Source organism: Salmo salar, chromosome 28, assembly GCF_965601325.2.
Source record: "Salmo salar chromosome 28, fSalSal1, whole genome shotgun sequence".
Classification (NCBI taxonomy): Eukaryota; Metazoa; Chordata; class Actinopteri; order Salmoniformes; family Salmonidae; genus Salmo; species Salmo salar.
Window position 1 is genome coordinate 24,776,559 of NC_138318.1, and position 19,516 is coordinate 24,796,074.

Below are 19,516 nucleotides of genomic sequence, written 5' to 3' on the forward strand. Positions count from 1 at the left end.
CCTCATTTTGTGGGAAGTGTGCACATAGCCTGCCTTCTCTTGAGGGCCAGGTCTGCCCACGGCGGACTCTCTCAATAGCAAGGCTAAGCTCACTGTCTCTCTCTCTGCCACACACACACACGCACACACGCACACTATATATATATATATATATATATATATATATATATAACAGCATAAAGGTCGTGATAGATGTTATTCCATACAATTTCTAAGGCGAAAGATTATGATCTGTGAGAAATACAGAAAGGGTCAAAACAAGAATGTCAATTTTACAAATCAGTCCGCTGACAACAACATAGTTAACTTCTCTAGTGAGCCTTATACCCTTTATTCTTGCACCAGGTGCAAAAAAAAAATGACACATTTTTAGGCCAATGGGTATAGCAAAAGATCCCGCAACAATATTTGGACCAATTACTTTGTAGAGTTGTGTTGTGCCTTGTCTCTGATAGGACATTATACGTGGAAGAATACACTAGAAAAAATAGGATGTTCTTCGGTTTCCGAGAAGCCATTTTGAGAACATGTTTCGGGCGCAATGTCCTATGACGATGAAGATGCTGAAATCAACGAAAATTGTTACAAATCTGTGTGTTTCTCCCTCCGTCTCCAATATCTCGATACCATGGCAGCAGTCAACCGGCGGGATGATAATAACAAAGCGGGGTATCAAGCTGTGCTTGCTGGGTTAATACGTCATTGAAATGAGAGAGGAGAAAGAATGTCTGTTGCCTGTCTCTGTTTGAGACTTGTAACGGTTACCGTGAGTTTTTTCCAGTCTCCATGAAATCTACCAGCATTTCTCACGACACAACCCAACACCAACGGCCTCAGACTGAATAGCCTACAACAACTCAGTCTTGTTTCGAAAGGAGAAAGGCAAAGGCATTTCCAACCGTTGTTTCCACCTACCGTCCATGGCTTCTGTGAGCCTGGTCTCCAGTCCCCCAACCCCCGTTGTTGTTCTTGACAAAAACATGACAGACTCTGAGCTTGCAGAGGAGGAAAGGTCGAGTAACATTCTTATCTGTCTGGAATTATATCTTCTTTACCCACTCATCTGTGCGTCTCAACAACATGCTTGTGTTACTGTTGTGTTGTGAGCCGAATTTGTATTCGAATGACTCAGACAACGCTTCGTTGTTGAAGTCGGGCCTTTTCACATATGATTATTTCATGCATGCGTTATAGCGAGGTACTAGTAACATTATCCCGCTGTCCAAAACAGAATTCCCATCACGAAACACCCATTTGGAAGCATAGCGACATCGCATCAATGTTCCACTGTATCATTGACTGAGTGAGGATATGGGATGGGTTTGGTTAGTTATCATGGTCATATCATATTGTTGCATTCTGTAGGGGGTTATGTAAATGTAGATGATGTAATAGCCTTAGCCCCGCCCCAGTCATGATGCGCCTCTTTACCACCCCCTATCGAACACCACACAAATTGCTGAGAGGATTTAATGAGAATCTGCCTCTGCTGTGCTGTAATGCCAGTGTTGAATGACTGTGTCAGTTGATGATGTCGATAACTCCCACACCCTCTCACAATCATTAGAAGCCACTTTAATTTGATCTATTTGCCAGTGTTATTAGATGTTTAGCTTGCACCACTGGGAAAAAAGGATGCTTTTAATGCAGCATTAGTTTTAAGTTTGTGGGAACTACATTATATATGATATATACAAAGAAATGGCCACTTCTGATCAAAAAAAAAAAAAGTTTCACTTGATTTCAGTAGAAATGCTCAAACCGGAATAGTAACCAAATCAGTACAGGTAGTCAGTCAATTGGCATATTTAGGACCTCGCTTGAAAAATATGGGTGATGCACCTGGTATGGAATGACCTGTGTGATTTTCTGGTTTCACATCAACAAGTAACAGAATTATTGGTGGAGATATGCATGAATAAGCATGATATTTATCAACAGGAATGTATGTGTTGTTTATTTCAATTGGCAGTGTTTCCCATCTATTGAAATGCATCCACTTTATACCAAGGCCCACCACCAACCAATCTGAACTCTACGGTCATTACATGAACATGTAGCAGTTCATATATTGTCACCTTTCCCCATTGCAAAACATCCAGCATGCACATCTTCCACAAAGAAAGCTATTACATGCCCCAACCAGGTCATTCATATCCCGTAACTATTGCTTTATCAGCACAAGCTGTTTGATATTAAATTGCAGCTTAGTACATGTTAATTACATAGATCCCTGGTTCCACTACTGTACCTTTACCCCGAGAATACATTTATGCCCTGACTTACAGTACATGAGCTGTGTGAATTATCACATTTTGCCTGAACACATCAAGTTTGCGCTGTCAAACTCACCCCACCTCTTTAGTTGAATTGAAATGTTAAAATCACATTTGTTTACCAGAATGTTAAAATCTCAACATTTATTTACCTACATGTCAAAGTCACAGCATTTGTTTACCGGAATGTTAAAATCACAACATTTGTTAACCTACATGTCAAAATCGCAACATTTGTTTACGTCAATGTTAAAATCACAAATGGTTCATATGTGTATCTGGCCCATAGAATAGGGTGCTACAGGGTTGATGGGATTGTCACAAAAATACAAAAGTGGATATTTCAAAAGTGGATATTTCTAAAAGTGGATATTTCTATTGACAAAAACACAGTTGTTTCTAATTCTGTAGAACACTGAAGTTCATTCAAGAAATTTCTTCTTCAATATCTCTAAAAATTTAATTTCAGTTTGATAGAAAAGTTGATTTTGACACAGCAGTTTATTGAGATTGAAAATGGCCTATTTGGTTTCCTGTCCACTTTTTGATTGTCTAAATTGATAATGACATGTTATGTTCTGTTTAAAGAGAGGATGGTGAATTGGAAGATGGAGAAATAGATGATGAAGGGATTGGGATTGAAGAGGAGAGCAAAGAAGAAGTCAAAGAAGTGAATGAAGAAAAGGAAGAGAAAGTAAAGGAAAATGAGAAAGAAAAGGAAAAAGACATAGAGAAAGAAGACAAGACACACAGGCACTCCAGAAAAAGATACAAAAAAACGAGAGAGAAGAGGAGGTCAAAGAGAAGGAGACGCGACAGTCGGAAAGTAAGACCAGAATCATGAAATCAACACCTGGCAACGTTTAAGTACAGTCCTCCAAAAAATACAATCAGAAATATGATCGGTCTGCAAAATCCTTCAACTCTGCATGTGAAACTGCTTTTGATTTTGTAGACCTTCAGGTTTTGATTTGACTTAATTGACCTTTAGACCTACGAATCGATTTATTTAGATATTTTCTACTTAATTAGTTTTTCTCTATGGACCCGATTCAGTTGAGATAAGCACTTACAACTCAAACTTTTGTTTACGTCATTTGTTGATTTCAGTGGGAGACAGAAAATGTGAATGAAGTCATAATACCATCCTAAGTATTGCTCTCCTCTCTCCCAGCATCACTCCCCCTCCAGTAGCTCCAGTTCTGACAGCTATGAGTCCTCCCTGGAGAGACCAGAGAGAGACCGGCCCAAGAACAAGAAGAACCAAGACAGGTCACACCGTGGTGGTGACTATGATGGCCAGTCAGCTCAGGTAAATATTTCATTGTTTGGTAACATTTATATGTATTACAATTCATAAGCATTTAGAACAATTATATACATTTTTTAAGAATTTATAAACATAATCATTGAAGGGTGGAACTTTTGTTTGGAAAAACTCATTCTGATTGGCTGGGCCTGGCTCCCCAGTGGTTGGTCATATGAAATCCATAGATTAGGGCCTAATGAGTTTATTTCAGTTGTCTGATTTCAACTATAACTGAGTAAAATGTTTGAAATGATTACATGTTGCGTTTATATTTTTGTTACATATATTTAAAGTATTTATAGGCATGTATAAGTAAGTAAGTAAGCCTTGTCCGAGCCAGAACAGCCCATAGGGCAGGAGCCTATCAGTAGGCAGCTTGTGATTTACAAGTACACCCCCTGGACAGGACACTAGTCTATCGCAGGGCCTATAGGCATGCATAAACAAGCATTTTTACCATATACAATGCCTTTTCAATAACAACATTACCATCTCTTCTGACTGACTCTCCCCCAGCATGGGTGTGATCCATCAAGTGGTGGCCATGGCAACCCACAGAGGTCAGAGAGGTCAGCAGGCCGACACAGGAGTGGTAGTGGTGACTATGACAAGTACAGCGACTACAGCGAAGACAAGTATGACTATGAGGGAGAGGGGGGTGATTATGATGAGGAGGAGATGTGGCAGGGGAAAGACTCTATATCTCCTAGCCAAGGCCTGGGCCGGGGACGCGGTTCCAAGGACCAGATGAAGAGAGGTGGCATGAAGGGCATGCAGAAACAACAACAGCAGCAGTGTATGTATGGCCTGTGTGAATTGTGTTGATCTCGTGTTGAAGTGTCTTGTTGAATGGGATTCAAGTTTGTCGGAAGTTAACAGTCTAGTGGCTATAGTATTGTAAAGTGTGTCCATTTTGGATTTTCATATCACCTCTGACAAATGTGGTTTTTATTTTATTGCAGCTTACATAAATGTTTTACAAAGATCTATGTATTAGATCCTGTTGTTCTGACTTTTAATGGTTGTTGTGTTTTTCAGTTGGTGGTCAGCGGGGGCGGGGCAGAGGAGGTGGAGTGGGAGGAAGGGGGCGGGGAAACATGCTCAACAAGAACAACAAGAAGCAGATGCAGCAGATGAAGGGCAACAAGAACTGGGGGCGTGGCCGGGGGCGAGGCGGGGGGGCCGAGCAGGCCGGAGAGGGGATGAAGCAGGTAAAGAACAAAGATGGCTTAAATTGCAATTCGGGCGCTTTCCCAATATGTCTTTCCTCAATTGCTTGTATCCTCTCTCCTCACCTCCTTTTCAAAAAGCATTGGAGAAGAAGGTCAGAGGGGAAGGATTTTGGATCTTCTCCAATGCAGTTTGAGAAGGTGATGAGGAGAGAAGATGAGAGGAATTTAGAAAAGACTAATTGAGAAAGAGCACTAGAATTGTTAGAATGTACCTCAGTTGGTTTAGAGTTCAAACCAATCCATTTTGTCCCTTTGGTGACCTTGTCCATAAGAAGGAAGTAAGGGCCCTCCTGGTGTTTTTTTTATAGAAGAAATGTCAGAGCAAAGATAATTTCTCTATATAAAAATCTAGTATTGTTAGAATCTACCTGTTACCTTCAGACCAGGGGAGAACGACTGCCCACTTGCATTTTGGATTTCAAGTTAAAGGCCGTCTGCGGTACTGCAGGCATTGTTTCTAGAAAACAGGACGCCCCATTATAGTGAATGGCGAAATGGGGATCTTTGTGGTACTTAAAAATCACACAAAGACAAAGGGATCATTTAGTTGCTAATGGAGGCCTGTAGTACCTCAGTCGGCCTTCAAGTTTAGATATTCCATGAGAGGGGGCAGCACTGAGCTAGCCTGCAACATCACTTCCTAGAGCAGCTCAAACTGCAATGTTTCCAAAAATCTCTCCCTGTAGAAAGCTGGCGACATGCTGATAATTACACTTCCTGGTCATCAAATGCACCACTGAGCATTCTCATAGGAAACAATAGGGTGATGTCATTGATGGCTTCATCCATATTTTTTTACAGTGAATGCTTCAGACCAATGTTGTCCCTTTGGTTGTCTTATCCATAGGAGGGAGGTGGGAAGGGCCCTCCTGGTGGTTTTCAGAAGAAGCGTCCCATTATGACCAAGGAGTTCATTAACCAACACACGGTGGAACACAACGGGAGATACATCTGTAAATACTTCCTGGAGGGACGATGTATCAAGGTAAATACTTCCTGGAGAGACTGCATCAATGTAAATACTTCCTGGAGGGACTGCATCAAGGTAAATTCTTCCTAGAGGGACTGCATCAAGGTAAGGCAAGTCAAGTCGGCACCTCTGAGGTGAATGTAACAACAGAAATTTCGGTTACACTACCGAAGGTCTACAGGTATAATGCATTATGGCGCGCTCATAATTATAAGCCTTGTTATAAGTATCTATGAACTGCTTAGGCCTATATTGTGTTAGTATCATGACAGTGCAAAATAAATCAATGTACTTTTTAGGCTGGTATGCTGATTTGCTTTAAAAAGAACAACCTTGTATTCTATCTCTGTCTGCCTCACACATCATATTCGCCCTCTTTCAGGGGGACCAGTGTAAGTTTGAACACGAGCTGGTTACTCCAGACAAGAAGAAGGAGCTGTGTAAATTCTACCTCCAAGGATACTGTAGTAAAGGAGACAACTGCATCTACATGCACAATATCCTTCAATATGAATCGCCAACAAATATTCTGGAATCGTCTCTGTCGTTGTGTGGAATTGCCAAATCTATTTTTTATTAGGTTAATTCATGAAGGTAACTGAAATTCCAATTCCTATTTGATAAGCAATGGATTGGAATTGGAATTTAAGTTTACTATCTGAAATGACTGGATTGAAATGGAATTGACCCCAACCCTGGAATGAAACCATAACTCTTAACTCTAGAGGGTTCATACTCAACTTCAAATGAGAGGAATTATTTGACCTCATTTGTTTAGTCATGATGACTCATTGGGTCAGTAGATGGCCATCATATATTGACTAGGCTAGAGATTCTCTTCATAAAATACTATGTAATATGTGTGTTATTGTATGTGAGATAAGTGATGTCCTATATTGATATGCAATGTAATATGTGTACTAATATGTGAGTCTAGAGCCCAGATTTAAACTTTGATGTATTCTTTAGAATTAGAAAAACTTTATTGTCCACACAATGTGAAAATGTGTCTTTGGCTTCACCACATAAAAACAGACAATTGTAATTCACTTATTTGTAATACACTTATTCTTCCCTACTTGTCCTTGACTCGTGGCTGTACGTGAATATCCCTGTAAGTTTTTTCATACTGGAGCCAAGTGTTATCAGGGAGACAACTGTAAATTCTCGCATGATCCTTTGAATGATGTGACCAAAGACCTGCTTGATAAGGTAAGAAAAACATCATAATCATAAACGCCACAAACTGAAATATTGTGGGTCTAAATCAGGACTAGACAACCCTGTTCCTGGAGTGCAGCAGGTACTGCAGGATTTTGTACCAACTAGGCACCACGCCAGACCAACTGACCTAATTGGTCAGTTCAGTGATTGCCTAAATTCAACACACCTGGTCTTCCAGGTTGGTTAAATCAAAAACATGAAGTGCCTGCGGCACTCCAAGACCAGGGTTGCCTACCCCCGGTCTAAACGGTCTGCGTCTTAAAACCATTACACTAACAACTTAGTGGTTGTGTGTGGATCAAAATAGTAACATCTAATAGCACCATCAATCAAAAGTCTAAATTCTGAACAGTAGTTCACTAGTTCCTTACCCACAGCCATACAGTGAAGAGTATAGCTTTTGCATCAGATTGTTTGCTTCATTGTCTTCAGATCATCAACACAGAGGAGGAGATCGCCCATGAAGATGAGATGGAGTTGGAGGACCTGAGGAAACAGGGGATCGCCCCCCTGCCTAAACCCCCTCCTGGGGTGGGGCTGCTGCCCACACCGGGTCCCGGTGGTCCTGGGTCTGGAGGTCCTAACCCTGGTCCTGGGCCCTCCAGCCCACAGGAGGGGGGAAGCAGTGGGGGGAACTCTGGGGGAAAGAAGATCCCCTCTCTGTTTGAGATTGTGGTGAAACCTACAGTGGACCTGGCTCAGAAGATTGCTCAAAGGTACCTTTACTTTTACCTGACATGTGCTCATGGAATCTTCAGTATAATGTAAATGTTTTTTTGCACAATTTGTCAGCTATACAGTTGAAGTCGGAAGTTTACATACACTTAGGTTGGAGTCATTAAAACTCATTTTTCAACCACTCCACGAATTTCTTATTAACAAACTATAGTTTTGGCAAGTCGGTTAGGACATCTACTTTGTGCATGACACAAGTAAGAAGGTCAGCATCCTGGAGTCGCCTCTTCATTTCCAACATGAACAATGTCTGCACAGTATTTCTGATCAATTTTATGTTATTTTAATGGACAAAAAATGTACTTTTCTTTAAAAAAACAAGGACATTTCTAAGTGACCCCAAACTTTTGAATGGTAGTGTACGTCCATGCTCTTACTCAGTTGTGCACCGGGACCTCCCACTCCTCTTTCTATTCTGGTTAGAGCCAGTTTGCGCTGTTCTGTGATATATACAGTACCAGTCAAAAGTTTGGACACACCTACTCATTCCAGGTTAAATTTTTTATTTTATTTTCTTCTACATTGTAGAATAAAACTGAAATAACACATGGAATCATGTAGTAACCAAAAAAGTGTTAAACATATCAAAATATATTTTATATTTGAGATTCTTGAAAGTAGCCACCCTTTGTCTTTTTGACAGCTTTGCACATGCTTGGCATTCTCTCATGAAGAGGTAGTCACCTGGAATGCATTTCAATTAAGAGGTGTGCCTTGTTAAAAGTTCATTTGTAGAATTTCTTTCCTTCTTAATGCTTTTGACCCAATCAGTTGGGTTGTGACAAGGTAGGAGTTGTATACTGAATATTATGGAATGAACAGCTCAAATAAGCAAAGAGAAATGACAGTCCATCATTACTTTAAGACATGAAGGTCAGTCAATCCGGGAAATTTCAAGAACCTTTTTGGTTACTACATGATTTAATGTGTGTTATTTCATAGTTTTGACGTCGTCACTATTATTCTACAATGTAGAAAATAGTCAAAATAAGATAAACCCTTGATTGAGTAGGTGTGTCCAAACTTTTCACTGGTATTGTGTATATACAAACACACACACACACACTTGATTGCACAAAACATTAGGAACACCTGTTCTTTCCATTGCATAGACGGACCAGGAGAATCCTGGTGAAAGCTATGATCCCTTATTGATGTCACTTGTTAAATCCACTTCAATCAGTGTTAAAGAAGGATTTTTAAGCCTTGAGACATGGGTTGTGTATGTGTGCCATTCAGAGGGTGAATGGGCAAGACAAAAAATGTAAGTGCCTTTGAATGGGGTATGGTAGTTGGTGCCAGGCACACCGGTTTGTGTCAAGATCTGCAACGCAGCTGGGTTTTTAACGCTCAACAGTTTTCCGTGTGTATCAAGAATGGTCCACCACCCAAAGGACATCCAGCCAACTTGACACAACTGTGGGAAGCATTGGAGTCAACATGGGTCAGCATCCCTGTGGAACGCTTTTGACACCTTGTAGAGTCCATGCCCTGACAAATTGAGGCTGTTCTGAGGGGGGGGTGCAACTCAATATTAGGAAGGTGTTCGTAATGTTTTGTACACTGTGTTTATTATCCCATTAAATTTGTTATAAAAAATCCCCTGAATTAATGAATGCATATTTTTGGGGGTTGCAGTGGATCCAACTTCAACTGTCAGGCTGGAGGCCAGTTTCAGGGTGATGAGTTTGGTGGAGGGGGTCCCGATGACAACATGCAGCAGAGTGGACCCAATGGCCCACCCCCTGTCCTCCCTCCGGGGTCTCCCCCTGGCTCCATGGGGGGTCCCTCTCCTCCCTATCCATCCCACACTGGGCCACCAATGCAGCAACAGCAGAACCCCCCTGGACAGCACCCCCAACACCAACCACCCCATGGGTTCCCCATGCCACCACCTCCAGGTATCTACTAGCTTTCTTCTTATTATATTGGGTTCTCTCAATGCATCTGTAGAGTTTGATTAATTAAAACCTCTCATTTGCTGTTTATTCCTGCCTCCAGGTCCGCCACCACCCTTCCTGGGTCACCGACCCAATATGAACCCCAATATGAACTTGAACCTCCAGAGGCCCCCTCCACCGTTCCCTCCGTTCCCAGACCCCATGCAGATGCTTCAGAACATGAATGTGCCGTTCCAAACCATAGGAGCCGTGGGCCAAAACCCTGCAGAGTTCTTTAACAACTTCTTCAGGAACCAGGCTCAGGCCATGGGCCAAGGAGGTTGGTTTTACAATGATACATGGATGGATGGATTTTATAGTAAGGAATAAGCAGATAATGCAGATAATAGCCATCAATTTGTTATGTCAAGGTTTGAATATACAGTATGTGGGTTTTCAGTCTAAATGCTCCAAGCAATGAACATATTCTGTTGTGTTATAGCTTTCCTTTTTTTATATTCAGTTCTTTCGATGTGTTAGCAGATGGTGATTCATTAAAACCTCTCATTCTCTGCATATTCCTCCTCATATCTCCCCACATCCTCTCTCCATTAGACATGGGTATGCCTTTCAGTCAGAACACCTCCCAACAGCAGGGGAGCGCTGACTCCCAAATGCTGTCCCAGATGCAGGGCCTACCCCCTGCAGTACAGAAGGCCCTGCTCCTACACCTACAGCAGCAGCAAGGCAATGAGCAACAAGGTTTTGAGGAACAAGGTGGCAAGACTCCTAAAGGTGAGTGTGAAGGATTATTTATTTACAGCAAATTGAAACAGTCTTGTACTCATCAGCAAACATGACCATTTAATAACTAGGGTACACATTTCACAGTATGCTTGGTTGCACTTGCTTGGTAATAGTTAAATCATGCTTATACTGTATAATCGTCATGAACATAACTTACATGCTCTACACCAGGGTTCCCCAACTGTCATGAACATAACTTACATGTTCTACACCAGGGTTCCTCAACTGTCATGAACATAACTTACATGCTCTACACCAGGGTTCCCCAACTGTCATGAACATAACTTACATGTTCTACACCAGGGTTCCTCAACTGTCATGAACATAACTTACATGCTCTACACCAGGGTTCCCCAACTGTCATGAACATAACTTACATGCTCTACACCAGGGTTCCCCAACTGTCATGAACATAACTTACATGCTCTACACCAGGGTTCCCCAACTGTCATGAACATAACTTACATGTTCTACACCAGGGTTCCTCAACTGTCATGAACATAACTTACGTGCTCTACACCAGGGTTCCCCAACTGTCATGAACATAACTTACATGTTCTACACCAGGGTTCCTCAACTGTCATGAACATAACTTACATGCTCTACACCAGGGTTCCCCAACTGTAATGAACATAACTTAACATGCTCTACACCAGGATTCCTCAACTGTCATGAACATAACTTACATGCTCTACACCAGGGTTCCCCAACTGTAATGAACATAACTTAACATGCTCTACACCAGGGTTCCTCAACTGTCATGAACATAACTTACATGTTCTACACCAGGGTTCCCCAACTGTCATGAACATAACTTACATGTTCTACACCAGGGTTTCCCAACTGTAATGAACATAACTTACATGCTCTACACCAGGGTTCCTCAACTGTAATGAACATAACTTACATGTTCTACACCAGGGTTCCCCAACTGTAATGAACATAACTTACATGCTCTACACCAGGGTTTTATTTGGCTCCCGAATATTTGTTTAATTTATTTTTTCATAAATGGACATAAGACAATAAACAAGTGATTTTAATTTAAGAAATCTGTTCAAGTATTCCCACACATAACAGAGAGACACAAGATCGTATATAAATGTAATCAAGGTTTGAAATGATGTTATAGTGAAATATTATATCTGTTTGGGCTTCTTGCAGTCTACAAATGATTTGTAATTATGTTCCGGCCTCCCGACCATCCACTCAAGAAAAAATTGGCCCCCGGCTGAATCTTGTTGTTGATCCCCGCTCTACACATTTCAGATGACTCTACTAACTGGTACTCCAGTGATGACGAGGACGGGAACTGTGTCACGGCCATTCTTAAGTCTCTGAAGAAACAGAATGAGAAGCTCCAGCAGGGGCCACAGTCCATCAAACACCCCTCTGTCCCCCAGTTGGCCCCTGGAGACCCCAGGCTCCAGAAGGAGCGGGCCCCACCCAGCGACCCCCGTATGAAGGCAGCAGACCCCCGCCAGAGACCACCAGACAACATGAGGAAAGAGCCCGACTCCAGCGGGGGCCCCAGACAGGCCAGGGACCCCAGGAAGGTATAGATATCTAGCCTACTGTTTAATGCTGGTGCATGTCTGTTGTTACTTTGTATTGAGCTTGTATGCTGAAAAATCAATCTCTTTGATGACATTAAAGTGTTTGAATCTAATCTAATAAGGTGAGGCCCCTGGAGCCACCCAACTCCTTCAAACCAGAGCTCCACCACCATCGCCAGCAGCAGCACCATCACAATAAGGCTCTAGCCAGAGAGGAGGATGAGGATGGAGAGAGGGAGCTAAGAGAGCGGGCTGCTCTCATCCCGTTGGATTCCTGCCCAGGTATAACCCTAATATTTTAAAGCCTATTTTTCTTTTGAACGCTGCTGCTGTTGTTTTCTAGCCTAGTATTTCATTTTTTTAATATTTGTATTCATCATACAATTCATCTCCCATGTGAATGAAATTAAATAGAATAGAAAACTTTGTTGTCCATAACAATATTTTGTAAAATGTTGATGAAATGAACTTTTAGGGGTGATGCTCCGCGACCCACGCTGCCAGCTGCAGCAGTTCAGCCACATCCGTGTAGACGTTGTGTTACAGCGCCCGGCCTACGCCTCAACCGTGGTCTGGTCGGCTGAGGATCTCATCCCCTCACTGGTGCCCAAACAGGAGCACTCCATCAATCTACCTCTACCGCCCCTCATCGCTGATGCACAGATGAACCGAACCAACAATAGGACCAGGACTTTATCCCCTGACCACTCCACCATAACAACCTCCACCACCCCTCCACACATGGACCCTCGCCTGGTCGCTGCCCGTCTGAAGGAGGGTGTACTGGGTGTGGGGGTTGGACTAGGCAGGCTCCCCTCCAGGACACTGGAGCCCAGGGGGTCAACAGAGAGGTTGTTGGATCCCAGGCAACACAAGGCCCTGGGTGTGGACCCCCGGATAGGTCGGTCAGGTAGTGTGGACACTAAGCTTCCTATCCTGAAGGAGACGGAGAGAGGAGGTGGGGGAGGAGGTGGTGCTGGAGGAGACCCCAGGTTGCAGAGGAGCAGTGCTAGTGGAACCTCTTCCTCCAAAACCACTACGTTAACATTTTCAGCCCCGGCGCCAGCTCCATCTAAATCTGAGGCTGAGAAGCCAGAGAAGCTGTGTCCGTACGCCCCAGGGCGTCTGTCCTCCTCCGGTGGTGGGTTAGAGAGCCCCACCACCTCCACCCTGCTAGGGGGCATCAGCCTTTATGACCCCAGAAACCAGGCACCGCAGCTGGGCCAGCGGGACGATACAGAGCCCCCGAGGAAGACTGGGATCCTCAAACTACCAGCCAAGAGAGAAAACAACACTAACACTAAAACTCCATCATCCTCGCTCTCGCCAACCCAGCGATCTGGAGGATCTGTATCTACGCAGGATGTCAAGGGGGGTACCGAGAGCGCCGTGGATGGGTCTGGGTCCAAAAGTCGTCCATCTCCTACCCTCTCCTCTGCTCCTACAGTGACAACGTCAGGGTCAGAGCCCCCCAGCTCCCCAGTCAAATCCTCCGCCCCCGCGGTCCACCACCTACCCATCCAGGCCCTGGCAGGCCTGATTAGGCCCCCCTACACAGACCCCAGACAGGTCAAACAGGTAGAGAAGGAGGCCAAGCAGCAGGAGGAGAAGGAGCTGGAGGAGGAGAAGGGAGAAGAGGAGGAGAAGATGGAGGAAGCAAAGGAGAAGGAGGAGACAGAAGACGATAGGCCGCTGAAAGACGTATTCAAGACCTTCGACCCCACTGCCTCCCCCTTCAGTCAGTAAATACTCCTATTTTGAAATATACAAAAACACTCCTGTGTTGCAATGTTTCTAAATATATTGACAACCTAGTAAAATATACTGTATGTTCTGTACATTTACTAGAAACTTGTATGTATCATTATTATTGAGCTTTACATATTTATTTCACCTGTATATAAAACTGTATGTTCTACAGGATCTGTTGAGAATAGACTCACGTGTCACTAAATGTATTGTACATTGATAGAGAGAGTCCCTGTCTGTCGCTTCAAGACACAGACATTTGATCATGTTATTATACAGTATAAGGCTACCAGTCATGGCAGCATAGACAGTAGGGTAGATGCTGGCTGTGCAAAGACTTGGTTTATGTACAGTATAACTATCTTAAGTCTAGAGGGATGTTATTGGTCTTTGAAAGGGAGTTAAGATATGGACAGTATTAAGGTTTTAACTTTCATATCAAAATATGTAATATTAAGGGACTGTATTAAAATGGTTGTTTTATGAAACAGTACAGTATTTTCGGCCAGGTCTACACCCTTTGAAAAAAAAAAAACAATACAGTCCTATATACCAGAACACTAAGTAAACCTACAATCTCAGTTATTTTTCCTTTTCATCTTATATTTTAATATTATTTAGACACTTTTACATTTGTGTTCCGTGCTCACTATGGTGGTTAAGAAATAAGAATATTGAAAGTGGTTAAAACATGGGTTTCATTTGGTCCATTTTGTGTGATTATGTATGGTGCTACATTTGAGATTGACTGAATTGAACTTATTTTTATTATATGCTATTAGGTCACATTTTAAATGGCTTGTTTCGTATCATAAATGCAGTGTTTTTTTATGAATGGTGTAATCTGGTTTATGTCATTTTTGTTTTGTTTTATAATGTCAATATGGTTGATCAAATATTGTCTAAACAGTCAAACTCAAAGATGCTCATCATGTTGAAATGCCTTTTTAAGCAGTGTCTTTAAAAAAAATTCCATATATGACATCCTCCTTTATGTTGTGAGATGTATTTATGTATAGCCAAAGGACATGTACATTACTTATATTCCTTTTTTTTTTCAATACATAACATCCATATGCAAACAACAATATACAGACACAAGCATCCACAACATCACCCCTGCCTAGACCCACCCTCTCACACCCCCATCTCCAGCAACACTCTCCGCCAGACCAAATGGCCTCAAACTGCATCATTTTGTTTCTCTCCATCACCCACGCACTTTCAACATTTAGATAATAAAGGATTTTACTTTTCCGTTGTGTTAACGATGGAGGATTGGTTGATTTCCAGTTTGTAAGTATACGTTTTTTTCAAGATAATTGACGAGAAAAATATTGTCCAACCCATCGGGTATCTCACTGCACCCTCATATGCCATGTCTTGAAATATGCAGACAGATGGATTAAAAGTACATTTACATTGTAATACTTCTGACAGACAACTTTCTAACTCGGCCAATAACTTTGGGACTAGCATTGCCAGAAGGCATGGATTATTGAGTCATTGTTCATTTTACACTTAAGACATGACTCTGCCATTGTGCTGTAGAATTTGTGAATTTTGTCTCGTGTAATAAATTAAAAACATTAGTTTATACTGGATTAAGCGTACATTTTTGTTAACTGTAATTTTGTTAGTTATGTTCCAACATTCCCTCAATCTTATACCAATAGCAGTTATTTTTAAGTCTTGGTTCCAATAGTTTATATATTTTTTGTCAGAGATTGTCAGTTGGATAGGCTCTCTGCAAGGTTTTGTATATCTTACCTATCATATGAACATCCTTTTCTGACACAAATACGATTCCCTCAAGATTGCTCTGATGTCCAAAATATTTCAAATACACATTTCTTGATATTAAACTTTTTGGTATTATTTTCAAAATAGCCTTTACAGCCAAACATTTATGTGAAGTGTAATGCATTGCACATCATGTGCTTGCTAACATATCTAGTATTTTATGAAATGTGGTCACAAAACTGTTGTCATAGGAACAAAGTGCTGACACTTATTTCATTACATTTCCCCAAAGTTGTGTGTCCCGTGGACATGATCCATATGTTTACATGGTAGCAACAAGTAGTTCCTGGTGTCCAGTCCATGGGGTTTGACACGTTCACTTGAATCCCTGCTTCTGTATGTGTATAGGAGGGGCCAGGCTGGGGGATTCTCTGTGCTGGGAGGTTCTCCTCAGGCCAAGATCATCTGTGTCTGAGTTACAGTTCTGCTGGGCTCGGTGCATTTGTAGGTTCCTCTTCCACTGGAAACAGAGCGCTGCTGCCTCCACCCCATCTGAGTTGGGCTCCGGCTGTTTCAATCCCTGTTTGGCAGATTGCTATCTCTTATGGTAAATGTGTAAAATCGGGAAATATATACATTCCCTATCAATTGTAAATGTACAGGTTTACCAGGGAATCCATACATTTATGGGGCAGGGAATGTATACATCTCCCACAGTGAATCTGTACATCTCCCGGTAGTGGTTATTACCTTGATGCAGGCTGTCTCTGCTGCTCTGACCCCATGCAGAACTATCTGAAGCAGGTTCTGGGCATTCTTCACAAGGATCTCATCTGAAGACTTGCTTCCAGGGGTCAATGCATTAACACTGTGGAAATAGATGTATGTAACTTGAATTAGTTCTGATCTAATTTAGGATATTAGATTCTGTGGATGTTTGTATAATATAAATACATTATTGTTATCAGTGAACAGGATGAAACATACAGAACTGGAAATGAGGTAAAGATCATTGATGTAAATTAGAATAGGAAGGGACCAAGTATGGACCCTTGAGGAACTCCTACAAGTTATATTCAGGTATTTTGACTGCTATTCCATAAGGCAAACTGTTTCTTGTTGGGAAGGTAACGTCAACATAAGTTGTCTATATTGCAATACATCTGTTGGTGTAAAAGGTGTTTTATAAATACATTAAATTGATTGGTTTGAATGATTGATCGCTCACCTGGAGATGATAGTGAGTTGGTTGGTGATGGTGAGAATCTGTTCCACTCTGAGAGACAGTTCAGCAGTACACTGTTTGTCCAGACAGTGGTTTGATATGACCTTCACAAAGTGGGTGATGTATTGGCAATTCGAGACCACGCCTTTTGCTGTGCTGACAAACATCTCTTTGCTCTGTAATATAGATATATAGATCAACACTACATGTCCAAAAGTATGTGGACACTTGCTCGTCAAACACCGCATTCCAAAATCATGGGCATTAATATGGAGTTGGTCCCTCCTTTGCTGCTATAACAGCATCCACTCTTCAGGGAAACCTTTCCACTAGATGTTGGAACATTGCTGCAGGGACTTGCTTCCATTCAGCCACAAGAGCATTAGTGAGGTTGGGCACTGATGTTGGGCGATTAGGCCTGGCTCACAGTCGACGTTCCAATTCATCCCAAAGGTGTTCGATGGGGTTGAGGTCAGGGCTCAGTGTAGGTCAGTCAAGTTCTTCCACACCAATCTCGACAAACCATTTCTGTATGGACCTCTTTGTGCACTGGGGCATTGTCATGATGAAACAGGAAAGGGCCTTCCCCAAACTGTTGCCACAAAGTTGGAAGCCAGAATAATCTAGAATGGCATTGTATGCTGCAGCGTTAAGATTTCCCTTCACTGGAACTAAGGGGCCTAGCCCGAACCATGAAAAACAGCCCCGGATCATTATTCCTCCTCCACAGTAGGCACTATGCATTTGGCCAGGTAGCGTTCTCCTGGCATCTGCCAAACCCAGATTCGTCAGTCTGACTGATGGTGAAGTGTGATTCATCACTCCAAAGAACGCGTTTCCACTGCTCCAGAGTCCAATGGCGACGAGCTTTACACCATTCCAGCCAATGCTTGGCTTTGCGCATGGTGATCTTAGGCTTGTGTGCGGCTGCTCTGACATGGAAACCCATTTCATGAAGCTGCCGACAAACAGTTCTTGTGCTGACGTTGCTTCCAGAGGCAGTTTGGAACTCGATAGTGAGTGTTGCAACCGAGGACAGACAATTTTTGCAACAACGTGCTTCAGCAGTCGGCAGTCCTGTTATGTGAGCTTATGTGGCCTACCACTTCGCAGCTGAGCCGCTGTTGCTCCTAGAGGTTTCCACTTCAGAATAACATCACTCACAATTGACTGGGGCAGCTCTAGCAGGGCAGAAATGTGAAAACTGACTTGTTGGAAAGGTGGCATCCTATGATGGTGCGGCTGAAATATGACGGTGCGGCTGAAATAGCTGAAATTGTTGAATCCATTCATTTGAAGGGGTGTCCATATACCTTTAAGAAAACGCTTAATCCGGACAAATAAATTGCAAATATTCAGGCATTCAGAATTCGTCCTGACTGCACTAAATACAATAAACAGATTGATTATTGGTGTCAGGTGGCCTAGCAGTTAGAACATAGTTACAAATCATTTGTAGACTGCAAATTGACTGCAAGAAGCCCAAACAGATATAATATTTCACTATAACATAATAATTTCAAACCTTGATTACATTTATATACAATCTTGTGTCTCTCTATTATGTTTGGGAATACTTGGGAACAGATTTGTTCAATTAAAATCACTTGGAGCGGATTTCCTGGTGTTTTTACATCCAATCATGAAAATAAATAAATTAAACCACCTTGCCCGTGGGCCAGTAACCGTAACCAGTAACCGTGGGCCGGTATCCTGAGCCGACAAGGTGATAAATCTGTCGACGTGCCATTGAGCAAGGCATTTAACCCTAATTTGCTCCAGGGGCGCCTTACTACTATGGCTGACCCTGTAAAACCACACATTTCACTGCACCTATCGAGTGTGTGAAAAAAAATATATATATTGATTGATTGCCATTACCAGTATGGGCCCTTTCCTCCTCAGGTACTGGGCCATGTGGTAGATCTGGTCTGCAATCTCCCTGGTAACCTGAACGATACGGTTGCTCCGAGCGTCCCACCTGTCTGTCTCTTGTTTGAGGAACAAGGCGGTGTAGGTAAGAGATGGGGTGATTGTGGTGTAGGTGAGGGAAGGGGTGTAAGTCAGGGATAGGGTGTCTCTGAAGAATGCAGACCTTGGGGCATCCTGCAAAGAAAGATGTGAATGTACATAGTGCATTTGGAAAGTATTCAGAACCCTTTACTTTTTCCACATTTTGTTACCTTACACCCTTATTCTTGTAACGGCTGTCGTAGTAATAAAACCAAGGTGCAGCGGAGGATGTGTGTTCATCTTGATATTTAATGAAAAAAGAAGAACACTATACAAAAATAAACCAAAGACAGCAAAACAGTCCTGTCAGGAAAAACTCTCAACAGAAAACAATCACCCACAAAACCCAAAGGAAAAACAGGCTACTTATGTGTGACTCCCAATCAGCAACAACGAGCTACAGCTGTGCCTGATTAGGAGCCACACACAGCCAATCCAAAGAAACCAGCCAACATAGAAAAATGAACATAGAACGACACCCAATGTAGCACCCTGGCCTAACCAAAATAAAGAACAAAAACCCCTCTCTATGGCCAGGGCGTTACAATTCTAAAATTAATTAAATAGTTTTTTCCCCCCTCATCAATCTACACACAATACCCCATAATAACATAGCAAAAAATGTTTTTTTGAAATGTTTGCAAATGTAAAAAAAAAAGGAAATATTACATTTACATAAGTACTCAAACCATTTACTCAGTACTTTGTAACCTTTGGCAGCGATTACAGCCTTGAGTCTTGTGTATGACGCGATAAGCTTGGCACACCTTTATTTGGGGAGTTTCTCCCATTCTTCT

The 19,516-nt window shown here is 42.2% G+C and overlaps 2 protein-coding genes across 2 annotated transcripts; one reads left to right on the top strand and one right to left on the bottom strand.

Moving 5' to 3' along the window:
• Nucleotides 1–512: 512 nt before the first annotated feature.
• On the top strand, nt 513–15,335 carry zc3h6 (zinc finger CCCH-type containing 6). The gene is made up of 15 exons (XM_082970526.1): nt 513–1,012; nt 2,865–3,102; nt 3,451–3,588; nt 4,102–4,381; nt 4,624–4,796; nt 5,665–5,802; nt 6,170–6,284; nt 6,890–6,999; nt 7,444–7,727; nt 9,385–9,647; nt 9,748–9,966; nt 10,242–10,421; nt 11,703–11,989; nt 12,112–12,271; nt 12,465–15,335. Exons 1-15 carry the CDS (start codon nt 921–923, stop codon nt 13,733–13,735), a joined length of 3,948 nt encoding a protein of 1,315 aa, XP_082826652.1. The 5' UTR covers nt 513–920; the 3' UTR covers nt 13,736–15,335.
• A 522-nt stretch (nt 15,336–15,857) lies between these two features.
• On the bottom strand, nt 15,858–19,118 carry LOC106589730 (vinculin). Its single transcript, XM_045710109.2, has 5 exons — nt 18,890–19,118; nt 18,588–18,812; nt 16,710–16,882; nt 16,232–16,349; nt 15,858–16,061 (listed from the first exon to the last, which is right to left on the bottom strand). Exons 2-5 carry the CDS (start codon nt 18,621–18,623, stop codon nt 15,858–15,860), a joined length of 531 nt encoding a protein of 176 aa, XP_045566065.1. The 5' UTR covers nt 18,624–18,812; nt 18,890–19,118.
• Nucleotides 19,119–19,516: the final 398 nt, after the last annotated feature.

Coding starts and splice junctions, on each gene's coding strand:
- zc3h6 (XM_082970526.1), top strand. CDS start 921: ATGGCTTCTGTGAGCCTGGTCTCCAGTCCCCCAACCCCCGTTGTTGTT. Junction 9,648..9,747: donor CCCCATGCCACCACCTCCAG/GTATCTACTAGC, acceptor TCCTGCCTCCAG/GTCCGCCACCACCCTTCCTG. Junction 10,422..11,702: donor AGGTGGCAAGACTCCTAAAG/GTGAGTGTGAAG, acceptor TACACATTTCAG/ATGACTCTACTAACTGGTAC.
- LOC106589730 (XM_045710109.2), bottom strand. CDS start 18,623: ATGGCCCAGTACCTGAGGAGGAAAGGGCCCATACTG. Junction 16,883..18,587: donor GGAGGAAAGGGCCCATACTG/GTAATGGCAATC, acceptor TCTATATTACAG/AGCAAAGAGATGTTTGTCAG. Junction 16,062..16,231: donor CAGAGACAGCCTGCATCAAG/GTAATAACCACT, acceptor TCTGCCAAACAG/GGATTGAAACAGCCGGAGCC.